Source organism: Perca flavescens, chromosome 6 (genome assembly GCF_004354835.1).
Source record: "Perca flavescens isolate YP-PL-M2 chromosome 6, PFLA_1.0, whole genome shotgun sequence".
Lineage (NCBI taxonomy): Eukaryota > Metazoa > Chordata > Actinopteri > Perciformes > Percidae > Perca > Perca flavescens.
This window is the reverse complement of record NC_041336.1, coordinates 36,437,514-36,457,019: the sequence shown is the minus strand read 5'-3', so window position 1 is coordinate 36,457,019 and position 19,506 is coordinate 36,437,514. Positions and strand designations below refer to the sequence as shown.

General features: G+C 42.4%; 2 protein-coding genes across 2 annotated transcripts in view; one reads left to right on the top strand and one right to left on the bottom strand.

The window, feature by feature from the left end:
- vps13b (vacuolar protein sorting 13 homolog B) overlaps positions 1–2,614 on the top strand; it is a 372,345-nt gene extending 369,731 nt beyond the window's left edge. The window contains exons 66-68 of the mRNA XM_028581593.1: positions 343–511; positions 639–719; positions 1,460–2,614. Of these exons, the coding sequence (XP_028437394.1) occupies positions 343–511; positions 639–719; positions 1,460–1,708 (499 nt within the window). The 3' untranslated portion in view covers positions 1,709–2,614. The remainder of the gene's footprint in view (positions 1–342; positions 512–638; positions 720–1,459) is intronic.
- rgs22 (regulator of G protein signaling 22) lies at positions 2,003–18,407 on the bottom strand. Its single transcript, XM_028581594.1, has 18 exons — positions 17,966–18,407; positions 17,658–17,819; positions 16,764–16,950; positions 16,058–16,180; positions 15,737–15,838; positions 14,527–14,721; positions 13,909–14,001; positions 13,430–13,611; positions 13,037–13,199; positions 10,280–10,444; positions 7,680–7,748; positions 6,909–7,067; positions 4,719–4,898; positions 4,452–4,625; positions 4,064–4,210; positions 3,666–3,765; positions 3,003–3,098; positions 2,003–2,916 (listed from the first exon to the last, which is right to left on the bottom strand). The coding sequence occupies exons 1-18, from the start codon at positions 18,373–18,375 to the stop codon at positions 2,888–2,890; spliced, it is 2,736 nt and encodes a 911-aa protein (XP_028437395.1). The 5' UTR covers positions 18,376–18,407; the 3' UTR covers positions 2,003–2,887.
- Positions 18,408–19,506: the final 1,099 nt, after the last annotated feature.

The window sequence follows — 19,506 nt, the reverse complement described above, 5'->3', positions numbered from 1 at the left end:
ATCAGCGCACACGGGGCAACAAGCGCACGTTAACACAGGCGCGCACCTACATAATAAACTTTTTTTAAATTTAAAATGTTCAATGCCTTATCGCGCTGATGTGACCGAGCCCGAACATCATTTCTAGATATCTGTCCGAACCCGGCCCAGCCCGTCGGCTCGGTTTGGGTATCCATCCTCTATTCCTGTGGATGCACAGACAGTGTTGTTGGGGCGACAGAAACTACGCACTATAGCTTTAAGGTTGAATTTTCCAGACATCCCTCTAAGTAGTGGAATGTACATGTCATAACCTGTTTATAATGTCCATCTCTCCTTGCGTGCTCTGCTCTGTGACCACAGGAAGATGCTCCAGTCTCTGGGGCGGCCGGAGCTCCACATGGCCCTGGAGGTGACCATTGTGAGCGGGTCAGGTCAGGAGCATGCCGGCTGTCTGCTCCTCACCTCCGAGGTGCTGTTTGTGGTCAGCCTCAGCGAGGACACCCAGCAGCAGGCCTTCCCCATCACAGAGGTAAAGACAAGCAGTGTTCACACACAGAGATCTCAGCAGGCTGACTAACCGCTCCTGTAACCGTGAGATGAACCTGCCTTCAGCTGTGTTGCTGTGTAGTGAATGTTAACCGTGCTGTCCTGTGCAGGTGGAGTGTCAGCAGGAGCCGGGGCAGCAGGGCCAGCTCACCCTCAGCTTACAGCAGCAGACAGTAGCCAGCGACACAGAGGTGAGACCCTGAAGCTCAAAGCAATGGAGCTGCACAGCACTCACATGAAGGAACACAATAGTGTTTAATTTATACGCTGCTTACACAGGCTGATTTTTATTGATTCATTTAAAAAAAATGTACCCTTCTAGTTAAAAAGGGAGAGATGCTATAGTACTCTGTAGTTTCAGTTGGTGCAGCAAAATCATCTTAGATCAAGTGGAAAGTTCAGACAAGATAAGCATGGTTTTGATCACCTCCCTCCAGAATGTTTTAATTTTGTCCCATTTCCAGACACCATGCATAAATGTTCCTTTAGCCTCATTGCATTTAAAACAAAGGTCAGGTATATTATTGTTCTATTTATTCAATTTAACAGGAGTTGTGTATGTCTGCATCAGCCAGTTATGTTGGAGTAGCTTTAAATTAGACTTTGCTGTCTGTTTACAGGTTGTATTTTTTCCAATGGTTTTCTGGAACGTCCTCTTTTAAGTCCGCCCTCCATGTAACTATCGATGTTTCTTTAGAGCCAGATGCAAGCCAGTTATATATTGATGAAATCAAACCCCTCTCATTGCAATTGTTTGTTATAATTTCTTCTAAGGATGAGAGTGCAGGTATCAGGACTGATTGGTTTTGCATAGAAGAAACAAAGTTCACTTGTAGATATTTAAAAATGTTTCCTTGGAATGTCATCCCTGCATCAGATTTAACTTAATCAGGACCCGTGTATTGGTAATCATCGCTCTGTGCTCCCTCAGGGTGACGGTGTTCGGGAGCGTCTGTCGGAGCAGCAGTATCGGCGCTTAGTGGATTACGTGATGCGAGCCTCCCAGTTCCTTTCCCCTTCCGCTGCCTCTCTCCAGCAGCAGCTCCCAGTGACGCTGGCCGAGCCTCTGCCTTCGGTCACCAAGTCTTACCGCTACCTGGTGGACCCCGCCTTCGCCAAGGTGTTTGTCAGCAAGTTCACCATGGTAAAGAATAAAGCCTTACGCATCGGATTCCACTAATACACTTTAACACTCATCTGTGGATTTATGCTACAGAAAAAGATCCGATCCTTTGTTCCAATTTTAAAATTAAGCCTTAAAAGAATACATTGGACTTTGGCCCTGAAAAGATAACTATCCATTTATGCAAAACATAAACCATTTACCTGTTGAGGTAAAAGAATTTATTTTATTATAAGTCCACCTGGTCATTCATGCCTTAGTGATGTAGAGAATTCTTAGAAATTGCCTTTGAAAGATATTTCTTTTTTTACTGCTAAACAAACCCACCACATAACCACAGAAAGAAATTGGAGGGATTAGATTCAGTTTAATCATAGAAACACACGGAAGTTAAGACATTTATTGTCCTCAGACATTTCACTGAGTGCACACACACACACACACACACACAAACTACAACACTAAAACAAGTAAGAGTTGTGTCAACCTAAACCGTTATGGACCAACAGTGTGTGCTCTCCCAACTTTAAATCCGGGCTCATTCCGTCAGTGTGAAACCTCTTCAGTGTTGCAGATAGAAGTGCACGACGATTCTATCACAACAGTGTGTAATGTTTCACTCTGCAGTATAAGCTCTTAGTGTTTACATTCTCCGTGTAGTGACTATGTCTCATGCCAATGTTAAGTGCAATATTATATACAGTACATATGGATGGACGCTAGAGATACCAGCTGTCAACCAAAATGTTTTTTTTATATAGATGTAACATACTTGTTTGACAATAACACTGTTCTTTGTAACCTTCTGTGGATGCCAACCCCTCATGATGCAAACATGTTATTGTTGCCTTTTATATTGTTGTACCACTGAGCTCTGCGTAAGATTTAAGTCTAATGCCTTTTAATGTAATGTAAATGGGTAATTTATGAATAGAAACATTTAATAAACACATTAAAAATGAAGTGTTGTTCTATCATTGTGTACTATGTAAGAATGATACATGATGGATGTACACTTGTTGTGCAGCCAGTTGTAAATATAGTCAAGTGAGTTTTACACACAGTAGCAAATATTCTTACATCATGTAAAGCCAGCCTCAGACATCGACCTCATCAGGATATCAGTAGCAGCTCTGCTCTCAGTTTTCACTCGTCGTGCTCCGATAACGGCGTCGGGCACCCTCGTCTGTTTGCATCAAAGCTGTGCGCCATGAAGTCGGTTCTTACTCTTTGGTTTCATTTCATGTTGTAGGCTCTCGCACCCCCTGCAGTAAAACATGAGCGCCAGGTTATGTTTGAGAGGCAAAGTAACTGCTGTGTTTGTGTGTATTCATCTTGTTTCTTCACTCACTCTTGTGTCTGTTAAACTGTTTACTGTCCGTTCTGGAGGAGCGGCGTGAGGGCGGCTGGCGGCTGGCTTTACTGTCTGCTGATCTGACGCTGCAGTCTGCAGAGGCACAGTTGAAAGAGAGAGAGGGTAAAGCATTCATGTTTATACTATCTCTGTCATACATGTACACCCAGGCACTCATGCTTAGCCGGTCTCTACCATGCAGAGATCAGTGATGATCTCCATCTGTGTTCCTAACACTATTTTGCCTCTATACCGACCCATTAAAACACGATTTGCACTGTGCTTGGTTTCCACTCGTCCTCATTCACTATGGGCTGTGTTGGCATCGCGCTTCATTTATACGTACACGTAGTGTGGGCTCTGACTAACTCCTGCACAGAACATTAACACTTAACGGACAGGCTGAAGTGGCTGTTTTGGCCGGAGTTGTACATAATGAGACAGTTCTGACACTGTTTGGCTTTGACTGCCAGGTCAAATCGGAGCCTTGGAAATTTTAGCTTGGATTTTACTGTGGGAAGAGCTAAATGACATTTCTGTGTTAAATTTTCCTGCATTTAGTCTGACTAGTAGCAGAGAGTGGTCAAAAGTGCTGGATATAGGAGTTTTACTAAGCCCTGGGAGTCAAAGGGGTGTGTGTGTGTGTGTGTGTGTGTGTACCGGAGGCTGTGGAGAACGAGGCTTCCAGCTGACTCTGTCTCCTCAGCAGCATCTCCTCTCTCTTCAGAGCTGCCATGTACTTGGAGTAGGACCACGACAACTGAGGGAACATTTCCAGAAATCCAGTCAAATCGAACGTGATTAGAAAAATGGTTCAATTAGGCGATCGGGTTTCTCCTTTCTAGTCTGTGGTTGGAACTGATGAGGCCTCGTTTGGACTTCCTGCTGTAATTGAGTTTCTTTTCATTTCAATATGTTGTGCTTTCAGATAGCTATCAAAAGGAGATCATTTAATCTGGTTTGGCTCCCGTCGTACTGTACGATACGTTCCACACAAACACATCTTCAGCTCTAAATTCATTAGGTTTCCCTGTGAGGAACATCAGACTGCGCCTTACCGACTGTGTGGGAGTCAGCAGCACTCTGCTCTGTGTCCTCGACTGTTTTTTATCATTTCTTCCCTCGTGTTCTTCTTCTACCTCGTCTTCGTCATCTGTGCCTTCCTCCTCCTTTCTGAAACTGGACTCTGGCCTCCCCAGCTCTTCCTAAACAAAAGAGGGCAGACTGAATAGTTAGTTTTTTCCAGACATACTATATATAATACTTTCCTTTTATCAACACTATTGCAGTGGTATTAAGTTTATTTATACAGTCCAATATCACGAATCAGCCTCCGAGTCCTTTGACCCTCGCATCGGACAAGGACAAACTATTAGAGACTGTATAATCACATTTGCATCACTCGCTCATCCTCCTTTATTCCGTCAGTATTGACTGTTTCCTCACCTGAGATCGCCTCATCTCCTCTTCCTCCTCCTCCTTCCTCCTCTCTCTCCGGACTCTGGCTCGGTGTTTCACTCGTTTCTCCTGCAGTAGAGGAAGAAGTTGCTCCTCTTGGACACTGCTGCTCAGCTCTTGAAACTCGGGCCAAAACTTTAGCAAAGCACTGAACACTGACATCTACAACAGAGAAAAAAAAGGCACATGTGTAGCCTACATAGCAGAAGAAATACAACACACATACACACAGACAGACAGACAGACAGACTCTACCTGTGCCTCTCTGAAGATGTAAGGACCCAGCTCATGGCGTTTGTCCAGAACGTGCTGGGCCTGTTCAGGAGGGATGTCTATCTGCAGAGCGGGGGGCATGGAGGAGTTGATGAAACAGTTAATGATGGTGGAGATCTTGTGCTCGATGGTGGCCTCATCACTGTGGGAGTGACAGAGGTCCTGCATACAGGAAGAGGGGACACAGGAGAAATGAGAGGGAGGAAATGTGTGGTAAGAACTATTTTATAGGAGTTCCTACTGTTCCTGAAATGTTTGGAATATCACTGGAATTGATATTTCAGATATGAAAATGTTTCATTTGGATTGAGATAGGACAGCAGCAGGGTCCTCATTTAGGATCCTAGGTAGAAGCTCCTCCTGAGCCTCTCAGTGCTTGCCTGAGTATTAAAGTATTCCTAGATTTATTTTTCGATTTCCTTTTATAGTTAAAGGACCCTATCCTGCACCCGGCTCGGCGCAGCACCAAGCCCGTCACAGGTGTTTTTGCTAGTTTAAGACCGACGCAGTTGTTTCCCGTCCAGCGCCCGCTTCATTTAAATAACAAATGCACCTGCGCCCATCTGTGGCCCATGGGCGTGCTGGTCTTACAGGGAGGTGCATTCTGGGCGTCTTGCTATCTTGAGGCAGCGGGAAGTGATCGCGCCATTGACCAATAAAAACCAGGTCTAAAGTCAATAACTCATTGTTATTTTAACAGCAAATTAGTAAAATGTGCCTAGGCTTAAGCACAACACGTGCACACAAACATGCAAAAGATTACAAATAAAAATATTCCGGTGCAAATCCTCCATCATAACAGCAATGCTCCAAGGTCCAAACGTGCCTGGCTTTTAAAGGGAATGGGAGATGATCTCTGATTGGTTGATTGCATGTTACACCCAAAACACACCTCTGATTAATGAAGACACTAAGTACAACCCTTTAGAACCAGGCGCCCGGCACACGGATCCTTTTTTCTGCCGTCAAACTAGCAAAAGTGGATTTGGACACGCCCTAAACACACCTGCGCCGTACGCTTCCCGCCGTGACCTCAGATCGTTAAAATAGGGCCCAAAGTGTTTATATGCAACTTTCAGATTGTGTTGATTCTAGTGGCCGCTTTGGACAAAAGCAGGTGTTTTTACCACACCTGCTGTTGTAAACTACTGCGTTAGCGTTACCGGGAGGTCATAGTTGCGATGAATATTTTGCTCAGACAGAAAATAATTCATTTACAATAAGAGAATAAGTTACAGATGCATCGTTGCATTTCCAGTGTTGCATACGGTAACTTAGTCTACTCTGGATGTCTCGTGAGCTAAACCGGGTATCCCTGTCACTGTGTCACGAGCCAAATCAGTAAGAGATTGTTGTAGCAACCAATGTGATAATAACTTAGATTATTATAGCGCATTTCATGAAAACCAAAGGATGCTTCACACAAGTACAGGGTCAGGGGGACAAGGGAAAAGAAAATAGTAGATAACACAAACACGGACTAAAAGGAATAACATGTTCACTCTAAATGGAAGGGGGGGGGGACGTAATTTAATGTCGGCTACTGACCTACAACCACATTATAAAGTTATTTTATGAATGAAATAGACATTACATAACTGAGGGCCAATTCGGGGTTGGTGTTGAATCATATACAATCCTGTAATTGTCTCCATCTGTTGAAAGCCCGACCATCGTCTGTCTTATTATATCCACATTACTGATGATTATTTATCAAAAATCTCATTGTGTAAATATTTTGTGAAAGCACCAATAGTCAACACTACAATATCGTTATCAACATTGAGGTATTTGGTCAAAAATATTGTGATATTTGATTTTCTCCATATTGCCCAGCCCTATAGCCTACTGTAGCACCGTCGTCTAGGCTACCAGTCGTAAATCATTTTCTGACAACGCGGGAAAAATCGGACAGAGCAGAAGCCTTACTAAAAACTATATAAAACAGCGTTCTTTTCACGGTTAGTCTCGTTTGATGTTACAGGTCATTTATGATCATCAGATGAATAATTACACAGTTTCAGAAACATTAAATGTTACATAGTAACTTTAATACGGAGTGACTCAGGAAAGAGAGGAAGTGGAACGGTAATCTCAGACCTGAAGGCGTTGCAGCCATACCATGTGAGCCACCAGCAGATCACCCTCCAGGTATTTTTTTGCTTCTTTTACCTTGTATCTCTGCACCTCCAGCCAGAAGAGCACATCGTTTTCTAGGAAGTCTCCCTTCAGAGAGACAAAGTGCTGGAACTGCATACAAGTGACGGGGTTGAGTAGGATCCGTCGAAACAGCAGGATCTCTTTTGAGGAACTCATCCACAAGCCCTCCGCCTGCAGGGACACAGCAGAGCTATGGTACGTTCAGAAGGACATGTTAAACATTCTCAGGAGAGGAAAAAAAAAATCTCTCAGGGATAGATACAATATATAATCATCTACTGATGTGGTACAGGAGAAGATACAGTACAGTGTGCTCCTGAACAACAGCAGTAAAGATGATCTGTGACCTATGTGCTACAGTCTTAGCTCACAGAAAACTGAGATAATGATACTAGAAAACCCGCCAATGATGAGATAATGATCATAAAGACGATATAGTCACAATCATGTATGAAAACTCCATCCTGTAATCATCCTGCTTGAAAAGAGAATCGTTCATGTTTTATATCTGTGTTCTGCTTTGGAGCTGATACGAGGGGACGGGAACAGAGCTGCGTGGAAAACACTCCAAACGCTATTAAAGGAAGGTTAGTAATGCTGATGCTTTAATCTTATTTATCCTGGATCCAATTTGGGAAAACTAACCACAAGGCCAAAATGGTGTTTGACAAAGCCAGTGCTTGGAGCCAAGTCATGAACTAAATCACACATGCTTTCAGGCCAGGAAATGCCTTATTTCTCTCCATTCAAAATATCCAGCTTCCCCAGAGGAGTTCTCCTTACCTTCCAGGCTTCTCTCCTCGCTCTGCGTCGACCGTAGACGTGCTGTGAGAGGCTGTCTGCTGCTTGGGGCTAACACACACACACACACACACACACACACACACACACACACACACACACACACACACACAAAGGTCAAAAGTCAGAAACTGAGTAAGCTAGGATTAACACAGACACTACACACCTCTTAAACCTCTCTACTCTGCACTCTGCTGCTCTTTGTCACTGGCAGTAACTAAAGCTCGCTCTCCTCTTTTACCTTTAACCTTCCCTCAGTCTTTATTTCCTCTGATCCTCCAATCTCCTCTTAGAGAGATCTGTACCTCTCTGACGTCATCTGTCTCCCACCCTCCATCCTCTCAACCGTCTTTTCCGCCTCCTCCTCCAGCATGTAATGCTAAACTACGTCTACCTCTCATTACTTAATGAGAGATTCTGTTAACTTGACAACATAATGAGGCAGATCAGCGGAATCTGCGGTTTGTGTGTTGCCACCTGATGAGGCAACCTGAGAGAGTGACTGCCCAGTGACAGTGTCTAGTGGTTTCTCACATAGCAGAGCCACTAATGTGCTCTGATGTCTGTTCACTCTCACAGCCAATGACTCTTTTTTTAATATGTTGGCCTAAGTAAGTATGCAAGTCAGGCTTGGCAATGGGCCTTCCACTTTTTCAATTGTGTGATCACAAACAATAAAAAAAGGAGTGCACTGTAATAAATGATAAATCATTTGAAATCAAACCAACATTATTAAAACTAGAGCTGCAAAGATTAAGCGATTAGTTGTCGACTACTAAATTTTTCGGCAACTACTTTGACAATCGATTAATCGGTTTGAGAATATTCTCTGATTCCAGCTTCTTAAATGTGACTATTTTTTATTTTCTTCACCTCAATCTGTGACAGTAAACTGAATATCTTTGAGTTGTGGACAAGACAAGACATTTAAGGACGTCATCTTGGGCCTTTGGAAAACAGACATTTTGCACCATTTTCTGACATTTTATAGACCAAACAACTGATGGATTAATCTAAAATCAAATTACATCAAATATCCTGCCTGATAAACGGCCATGTGTTACGTATAGAAAGGCTGAGAATGTTTAGTTAAAAGCTATTATTAATGGACTAATGGATTACAGTTGAAACGCATCAAATCTCATGATCATTGTTTTTAATCCTTAAATAATTTGTATGTTTTTTCCAAAATCAAAGTGACAGCAGCATAAATCCTCCATGCAAATAATGTTCACAGACACTAGGGCGGGTCTGACCTCGAATAACTTCATCAATGACGACTTTAACCACTGTCACTGCTGACGCCATCATGGAAGTCTTTCAGTTTACTGGCTGTGTGCTGATAATAACTTTATACTCAGCAACCCAACGAGGCACCACACAAAGACGCTCCATGTTGTTGTTTCTGAATCTCCAAACTTTGTTTGGAGATTCATTTAGTAACATGTAATAATTCATGAGGAAAAAGCTGAATTGTTTTAATAATAGATTAAAGTTAACAATTCTGTCTTTAGTCTTTACTGGATATACACATGTATGTGCATGTATTAACTGACCCAATACCCTTAGTTACACTTAGAACATTGACAAATCACTGCGTTTGAAAAACAAAGCTCACCTCCGGAAAACCATTTTCATGTTTGGTTATGTACAAAGTCTCTAACTTAAGTACTTTGGTACTACCTAACCTAAACCTGACCTCAATCACAGAAACGCTTGCCATTTTGGACTTTCTCACTGAGACTTGATTAGGAGATTGATGCCACTGTCACTGCCCGATGTGAGTCAAGTGCAGATGTGAGTTGCGCATTCTCAGATTTAAACGGTTTACGGCATAACGCCAAGGGATCCGGCAAACATTTTAGCTATCTATGATTGTTTGATTGCTAACGTTAGCTCAAAACGCCATTCAAATAACAGCCTTTGTTGTGTTTGATTGCTAACTTGTAGGCAGCAGTGAACCAACTTTGTTATGTACTGTAGGTCCATTTTTATAGTATTGACATTACAGAAGTCTCTCGTTAGCAGGTTCTTGTAGGCTACTTAAGCCTCTAATCTAGAACTGACATCAGAGATCATGCCGTGAAAATGTGATGCCTTACGCTAAATAATAAATTACTGCTATGTAATGTACCTATCTCGTTATTCTGTGGCTAACAGCAAAATCGATCTGCGTGAAATCTGGTCATTGTCGCTAAGTGACGCATGCGCAGCTCACATCTACACTGGACTCACATCAGGTAGTGACACCACTATCAAGTCTGTCCATTAAACATAAAGCTACAGCCAGCAGCCAATCAGCCAGAAAAATCATTATCTTAAAATAAAGACTGGAACTAGTAGGAAACAGCTCGCAGTAGCTCTGTCCAAAGGTAACAAAACAAGCACCTCTAAGGCTAAATTGCAGTGCAATCTGTATAAAAAAGTGAAGTGTAGTGAGTTATAGAGATGCCGGTAGATGGGTTGGATGGCAAAAAAAGCCTATTTCCCAAAATGTCAAACTATTTCTTTATGTGCTTTAAGTAACTTCTGTTCTGAGATGACCAATTAGTTGTGTTCCTGTTGAGAATCAGGATGTCCACCTTTAGTTTGTGTTTCAGTCGCTCTGTGAACTCTGCTGTGGACAGAAACAGAGGCAGCCACTTTTTCTCAATGTGACTCCTTATGATGGCCTGGACCTCCACAACCACTGGGTTCGAGGGACATTCTAGCTTCAGACGCTCCAGTCCACCTGCCAGACGCAATATCTACACACACACACACACACACACACACACACACACACACACACACACACACACACACACACACACACACACACACACACACACACACACACACACAGAGACAGACACACACACATAAAAAAGCATAAGCAAGACACAGTGAAAACACAGTAGAGGCTGATGGTTGTGTGTTAATGTGTTTGATATGAATGCTAAAGATGTCTAACAACATGAAAAACATATGAGGACAGACCCAGAAAAAAAACTGCCCACAGTGGGAAAACCGACTGAAAACTCCTCTCCTTCCTGACTCCTGCTGTGCTCTTTATCATTCCCACAATCCCTCTGTTCTCTTCCTCTCGCCTGTCTGCTTTCTGTCCTCATATATCGATCTGGCCGTGTCTCCCTATTTATATCTCTTTTATATTTTCACTCATCTCATTATGCACGCACACAGCAATGCATGCACACATACACAGGCTTGAGAAATGAGAACCAGTTGGAGTGGGAGTCAGTAGATGAAAGGAGGCCAATCTGAGACTGGATGACTGAGTGATTGAAAGAGTGAAGGGCCAAAGCAGTAAAGCTGTCAGTCTCTCTACATCACTCACGCAGACAAGAACCAACGCTGAGATGCGAGAGCGACAGCCAGACCCAATCCTACAGAGTTAGAAGCACTAGAATTGGCATCTTTACTCAAATGCACACTTAAAATAATGATTTTAATGGTATTTATGAGATGAGGGTGACAAATGACAAAGGTCATGCACCAGAGTTGAAGTCATGTCAAGAACTACACTGTGTATTTCTCTCCTAACCCAGTGTGCTTCAATAACACTTTGAAATTAGGGTCATCAAAGGCCATAACTTTAATATTTCATATAACAGTGCTTCCCAACCAGGGGTACTTAATCTACCAGTTGCCAGGAGGTATGTGGAAAATTGTAGAGTAGCTCTGCTAATTTGAAAAGTTGAAAGAAAAACCTGAACACTACCTGTTGCGATTGATGGATAAATTGTTGAAATAGTTAGCTAAAAGTAACGGCTAAACGGCTGGAATAGCTAAGTATCAGCAAAACTGTAGAAGCAACAGATAAACATTTGAAATAGTTGGCATTAGCTTAGTCTGGATCAACGGAAGTACATTTCCAGGATAATTGCCTGACAGCCAGCGCGTGTCCCTTACCTTACGCTCTCTGTGTGTTGCCGTGCTAAAACTCTGTTCACATCTGGAAACAACAACAAAGTTTGAGCTAGCAAGCTACGCACTAAAAATGTCAGGTTTTGAAGATTTGGATCGTGCAAAAAGGCAGGCCTGCTTGGTTCTTTTGGAGAATGATTGAAAAGTTTAATAAAGAATATGTTTACAGCATTTATTTACTATCTGCCGTTTTGGGACCCTACAGACGGCGATACACTGTTAAGAGCAAATTACATTTAACCATGTATCCAGCTAATTTTACTGTATTGTGTCAACAGTTAACTTCATTTAATATTGTATGTGGTGTTTTCTTTTGCGGGGTTCAAATGTTCCACCCAAAACAAGTTCATTCCATTTAACAAAGCCAGCGTTGCTGCGTCCGGAGCTTAAGCCTGTTTTATGGTTGTGCGGAGGCTCCACGCAGAGCTTTTGCCGTAGCCTACATAAGTGGCCTGATGTTTATACTTGTGCGCTGGTGTGTGCGTCGAGCCGGCGTGTGTGTGTGTGTGTGTGTGGGGGGAGTGTGTCGATTCGACGCAGAAGCATAAAACAGCCTTTAGCGTCGCTGAAGACGATTGTGATTGGTTTAAAGAAATGCAAAAAACCCTGAGTTTTTTGTTTTTTCTCCTATCCCAGAATGAATGTGTGGAGGAGCCAGACCTTACTCCACACTGCTGTGGCGATAGGTAATGTTAAATAACACCCAACTTAAAATCAATTCCAATGAACACAATTGGAAAATGCAGTGATGTCAATGTAGGGGTACATGAGTTTATCTGAACCACTACCTTATAACACATCTTTTCTGTGACCGTATAATAAATACTACATAGTACCCGTCCCTGGTAAGAGAAAATCAGGCTCTGTGCTCAGTGTCCCATCTATTCATCCTAGCTCTACACAGAATGCCCTCCTGCAGTAATCCTAGAATCCAGAAACCTAATCTCAGACTATAAATGTCAGGAGAGATTTCATCTTACTGTCATTGTTACTGGAGCTAGTCTTTTTTATCTTTCTGGATCCAAACCACACTCTTCCCCTTCTTCTCCTTTTAATTCTAACCATGTCCTCTCATTCCCCGTTTCCCACTGACACCCTGCTGTCAGAGTTGTCGACATGAAGTCTGCAGGATGCCAAAGAAGGGGATGGGAAATTGTGTGAGAGCCGCAGCAGCCTCTGTTTATCAAATCTGGATATTGAGCCCCAGCTGGAGCTCACATCCCGTCTTGGGATGGTCATGTCATGGGCACCATATTTCTGCCGCTGTCTCTCTAATGCTTTCCCAGGAAGTTGACAATAATTCAACATCAATGGAGATGTGACTATTCCAAAATGGATAAAATGGGCTTCCCAATAAACCTGAGCAAACTGTTTGTTTTTTGTTTTTTAAATCATGTGATTGACTGACATACATCATTCTGTTGCTCTGTTGTGGCGGGGCTGTCAGAGCCAAAGAAGTACTTCCTGTTGAGGTATTTGGCTGCAATATGAGACGATCTCTCCTGTCTGACAACCTTGTCTTTCTGAGGAGTCCTCCTGTATTGCTCTAGATCCAGCCAGCACATCAGATGGATACTGAGCGGAAACACACATGTTCAGAACAACCATGTTATTTTCGCAAAAACCTTCTGCATTGTATATTGTATACGTCTTGCAAACCATACACTTTCTGTGAATATTGTGCACATTTGTCAGGCACAATGTAACATTGTAAATATATTCTATATACATATTTAGGTAAAGTGGCGGACATAAGTCTGAACAAAGGACAACAGTCTGATATATATGTGTGTTATGCTGCTCACCTGGCATCCTGATTCTGTAGAAAGGACATAAAGTGCCCGATCTCATGGCGGTGACGAAGTAAGGAACCTAGACGGTAACCTTGGTAATTGGGAGACACTCTGGACCAAGAGTCAGGCACCTGTGGGCTCTTTGAGAGGGGAGTAATATGAGGGGGAAATAGCATGGACCTGCACTGCTCCGCCTGTACAGGAGACAAAAGAGCAGAGGGGAGAGAAGAAATGACAGACATGGAGCAAGAAAGAGATAAGTAAGGTGTGGTATAAAACCCTTAATGGTGATATTTCCATATCATCGTATGACACATTCAGGCCAAGTAATATAGGCTTGGACCAGTAGATAACCAACATTGTTACTTAGCCATACATTAATCCCGGATATAAGCCATTTTCACTTTGTTGATATTAGCTGTTTTATGCTCACACGTGTGTGTTTATGGTTATGACCTGCGGATTTTATAAATCTGTTGATGCTGGCTGACCTGTTTCAGTCGGTGCTCTGATTCCTCGTACAGACTTTGGAGTTCCCTGTACTCCGGACTGTCAACACAACGCACCTCCTCCTGCACACACACCTGGGTGCACGCGCACGCACACACACACACACACACACACACACACACACACACACACACACACACACACACACACACACACACACACACAAAGCTGAAACTATTAGTTGATTAATCAATTAGTCAATCAAAAGAACAAATATTTAGCAACTTTTTTGATAATTGATTCATTATTTAGGTAATTTTGCAAGCACAAATGCCAGACATTTGCTTGTCCCTGAGAATTTGCTGCTTTTCTTGGTTTCTTGCATTATATTTCATTGAATATTTGGAGGTGTTCATCAACATTTGGACTGTTGGCCGGACAAAACAAGACATTTAATGACGTCTTCTTGTGCCCTCGGACATTGTGTAATTTTTCACATTTTTTTTATGTTCAAGAGACCAAATGATTAATTGAGAAAATAATTAGTGGAATCAGTACACCTCTGTGCCAGCTGGAAACTTACTAAAGGAAACCCACTTCCACCAGATACAAGGGAAGTGAATTAAAGTGTGTGTGTGTGTGTGTGTGTATACTGTTACCGTCTGGAAGGACTTTTTGTCCCTGCTGACCAGCAGAGTCCAAGGCTCCAGCAGGATGTTCAGTGTGTGTTCCGCAACCTTGTCAAACAGCTCCTCAAAGGCGGGCATCAGCTGGTCGTACACCTCCCTTCTGATCTCCTCATCGACACCAACCCTCCTCCTGGCAGAGCTGGACACATAGGTGGAGTAAAGGAGCTGAGAAGGAGAGAGGAGAAAAGAAGATCATAAAAATGTCATCACTTCAGAAACATTTCTCATCGCAAGCGCCATCACTTCCATCATCACCACTGGTCAGTGTGCTCTCATACACAATATTCACTATCTCTCGTCACTGCTGCCATCACACTACATAAATGTCACTCATTGAACCCTCTTGGCCACGGCACAATGGAAAGACCATCTAAATGTCATTCCTTTGGTGAACTACAGGTTAACAGAAGGAAAATATATCTCACTTTGAGGTATTCTCAGCTCGGGGACGGGGAGGGGGGGGGGTCTGACTCACGTGTTTTTATGAACTTTTAAATGTATCCACTTAGTGAGGGGTAAATAGGGCAGAGAGAAGCAGAGAGGAGTACGGGAGTGGCAGAACAAGAGAGCACACATACAGGATGACTATGTATTTCATTACTGGTTTATTCTCTGCAACTTTAATTTCTTTTTCCATGGCGTCTTTACTAAAAGGGGCCTCTTTATCTCTCTGGATATTGTTTTCCATTGTATGAAGCATCTTAATTTGAGTTTTAAATTAGCTACAAACAGAAAACATGAGTTACACAACTTTACTCTATTTTTTATTTCTTGAAATTAGATATTGCACAGTTGGCTTTGGCAGCAACATCTTATCTAAGAAAAAAGTCGTAAACAATTTGATGTCTGGAACAGTGTGTTGCTATTTTTTGGCAAAAGAAAAACAAAGTTATCCTAAGGGGAGTTTTTGTGACAGGAAAACCCTACAGAACAAACCAAGGTACCAGAAACTGCTCTAATAATGACCTTAGGTCTCTATCACACAACCTTAACATAATGTGGAATGTACGTACTGTGTTTAAACAGAGAGTAGTCACCAGCTCAGTATTTTTCCTTAACTGAGTAGTCGGTGTGAGATGAACGTAGGAAAAACCCCAAATGAAATCTTTAGCAGAACAACTTCAGTGTGTGTGTGTGTGTGTGTGTGTGTGTGTGTGTGTGTGTGTGTGTGTGTGTTGACCTGTGCCTCTCTCTGTACTCTGTAGGGATCCAGTCCATCCTGATAGAACAGCTCATAGTAGGGCTGCAGGTCAGTCCAAAAGTTAACTGCATTCTCCCAAAGCTGAGAAAAAGAAGAAAAAAAAACTCAGTAACTGTCATCATGTTTACGACATCAAATAATAAAGTTTAAAATGTTATTGCATCTCATTAAAGCTTTAGCTTTTAGCTAATTAAGTATCAGCCCCACCACAACTCTCTCTGTATTTCTCAGCATTGCTATGTTCAGAAGAACAGAATTGACTGAATAAAAGTGCAAACAATCCAGTAGCTGCTATTGTACCTGGTTTCCCGATTGTTCACAGAAATCTGTGAAGTATAAGCCGGCCCACGAGTCAACACAAAGAGCCTGTAACATCTTTTCCATTCTTCTGCTGCCCAGTAACTGACTTCTGCTAGAAAATAACTGATGAAATACATAAACAGAAAAGAAACCTGTTAATACAATTCATTAATAAAAAAAAACAAAAAAACAGCTGCATTATCACTTAATCAGCCAAAATAAAATCTTCAAAATCCAATTTCTAATGATATAAAACAGAAAAATGCAGCAAATCCTCATAGGAGAAGCTGGAAATGAATGTCTGCATTTTTGTTTGATGAATGAGTATATGAAAATGATTTGACATTGATCAGTATGTGATACTGATTTTCCATCAATCCACTAATCATTACAGCTCCTCTTTAAACTATAGCAACGAACATGCCTCAGAGGAAAGACACTTAACTGCATGCCAGGCAGTTATCCCACCTGCTGCCACCGAAACTACAAGGTGGACAACCCAGACAGTGAAAGCCCGGTGTTGATATGTCCCCTCTGGCCAGAGGGGAGACATGTAACGGTGTGCAAGGTGGACAACCCAGAGAGTAAGAGCTCTATTCTGCTGGTCTCTATGTTTATGCTTCATTTCACGTGTTGCTTCAGAGGGTTCTCTTCCCCACCTTAAAACTTGTATGCACCTAGTGGTATCATATCCTACTGCTCCTACCTGTGTATGGACAGCATGGGGGGACTGGGGCAGGCAGGTGTCAGGGCGGAGGGGAGACAGGCTCATAGAGCCATGGTGGGACTGTATGTCTGATAGAGGGCTAACACACCACTCTGTCCACAGCTCTAGATGAGGGGAGTCATCAGGGTCTTCCTGAACACACTGGGACGTCCGGAACCGAGGAACCCTGTGGGGGGAAGAATTGTCAAGGACAGTTATTTTGATGCCTTTGAATTGTTCTCCTGCAGCGTCTCCACCCGTCTGACAGTTAAATTGCCCCTCAAGCTGTCTGAGAGTTAAATCTGAGAAGGGTTCCAACATGCAAAGAATGTTTAAACGGTAGTCAAAATGCTATCAATGTTGAAAATGTCCAACCTCAGGAAATCTGCAGGTATGTAAATTACGTTGGCTTACAGTAACTGCAAGCAGTCATATTAATTAAAGTAGGGAAGAAATGCGTACCTTTTTTATTAAAAAGGTGTTGAAGTCTGACTTTGTGGTAGCTGTTCTTCCAAATTTTATTAATTATAATCTGAATTCATGTGATGAAGGATTTTAAAAAGGACTTTGACAGTTGAAAACATTCATATAAAGTAATCAAAAAGTAAATAAATTACTTTAATAAACTAATTTAAAAAAAAAAAATTGAAATAGGGTAACTTGTAATCGGTACCTTATTACATTTCCAAAGTAATCTTCCCAACACTGGGTATGACTCACAGTATATGACAAGCAAATGACAAGGCTATTGCCCTACAGTATATGTAGTCTATCACAAAAGTAAAGTAGCAAGGCATATACATGGACACACAACATCTATAAACACTGCACACACAAATACAGCATCTATGATTTATACCAGGGAACTTGAATACTGTGAATTGTGAATCTTACCAGTAGTAGAGCAGAGACTCAATGAGCGAGGGCTGAACTGAGCGCAGTTTCTCCTCTGTCCAGCAGGGGGAGGTAGTCAGTCCCAGTCTGGACAGCAGCTCCACATTGAGACTGCTCTGGCTGCTGCTCAGCAGGTACCGGCTCCTCATTTGGAACAAATACCTGATTCAAACACCACATAACATTACTTTTTTTTAAATATATATAGCTGCAGTTGTTTTCCAAAGTGTTACGAGTTCAATATCAAACGATGACCGTTGATTACACGCTGTTAGCTTTTTGTATCAACAGTAAAAAGACCAAGTTACCTGTTCTTCCGCTCTCTGTTCTGTGTAGCTCTCAGTCTCTCTGTATCCATCCAGAGATTAAGCAGCTTCTCTCCTGGCGTTCCTTGCAAGAACTCCTTCAGCTCATCCAATCCTGGTCTAGTGCCCTGGCAACAGGTACCACGGCAACAAAAATCACAGATATTTTCCTGGTCTGCGCCTCTACTCCCCACTTCCCTATACTTCTTAAAGCACTCTGTCTTTCCTTCCCCTCCACTCAGCCTCTTGCCTTCTTTAACTTTCTCTTTCTTTCCCCCAAGCCTTTCTGTGACCCCATCGGCTGAATGCTGGCAAACATTACAGTTACAGGATCTGTCTGTGCTGGTACAACTTGACTGGTCCACTGGCTTGCTGGAACTGTCACAAGTGTTTTCCTGACTCTGATGATCCATCACGTACAGTGCATTGTTAAGCACCTGTTGAACCACTTGGGCAGCCTTGTGCCCCAGCTGCCCTTCAGAGGACTCATAATTCTGGCTACTGGACTCTTTGAGATGCTGCTCCTCTGAGCGGCCAGCTGATGGCTCTGTGAAGTAGAGGCTCAACTCGGTTTGTGAGCTCTGGAGTTTCTTGGTTTTCTCACATTTCAGGTTAGAAGCGGAGGAACATGAGGACAAAGAGGAAAAGGTACATGGGTCCTCTGGCTCAGAACAGCTGGAGAAACATCTGGACGATTCACTGGATTTTGTGTTGATATGTTCCTTCTGGCCAGAGGGGAGACATGTAACGGTGTGCATCCCCATTGGCCCTGAACAGTAAAGAAAGAGAGAACATCAGAATCCTTACATTTCTAACTTGATTTCAGCCTGCTCATATATACAGTAAGTATAGTATGTACCTTGTTTTGCTAAAATGTTCTCATGAGAATGCGAGCAGGTTAGGATCTTCAGTGCTTTGTTTTTTTCCTTGCCAAATTGGGGTGCAAAACGTAGTTGTGGGGCTGACAGGGTGGTTCGGCCTGAACTGCTTTTCCTCCTCTGGATACAAAAGATTGGGTTCCACTGAAACAACAATTTAGCTAGTCTGGGAAAGACCAGCAAAAGAAATGACACACCACCGGTCACAGAATATACAAGCATGTGTTTTTCTAAAAGCACTCCTTTTATGGTAAATGGTTTTAATAGACATGGCTTTTGTTATTTCTGTATTACTATGTGTACGTCTAGATTGCAGGTTAGCGTCAGTCGGTCATCTGACCTGTACAGGGATGGGACCCTAAGGCTTCTTGCAAGATGCAAGGAAGTAGGGCAAGTTTTAAACACAATCACAAAAAGTTACAAAATAACCACAGCGTAATGCGTTGTACTGCTAGAGGTTTACACTCCGTAATCACTGACAAATGTATTCCTTGAAATGATGATCATATATGTGATAAGGTCACAGCTGACTAAAGCAAATAATCTTTAAAAACTAAGTTAGTAAGCAAGAATGTTTCAGGTTATAGCAGAGCTGAGGTAATGAGAGCAAGAAAGAAACTGTATGAGCTATTAGACACACTACCTAGAACTGATCATTTCAAAAGT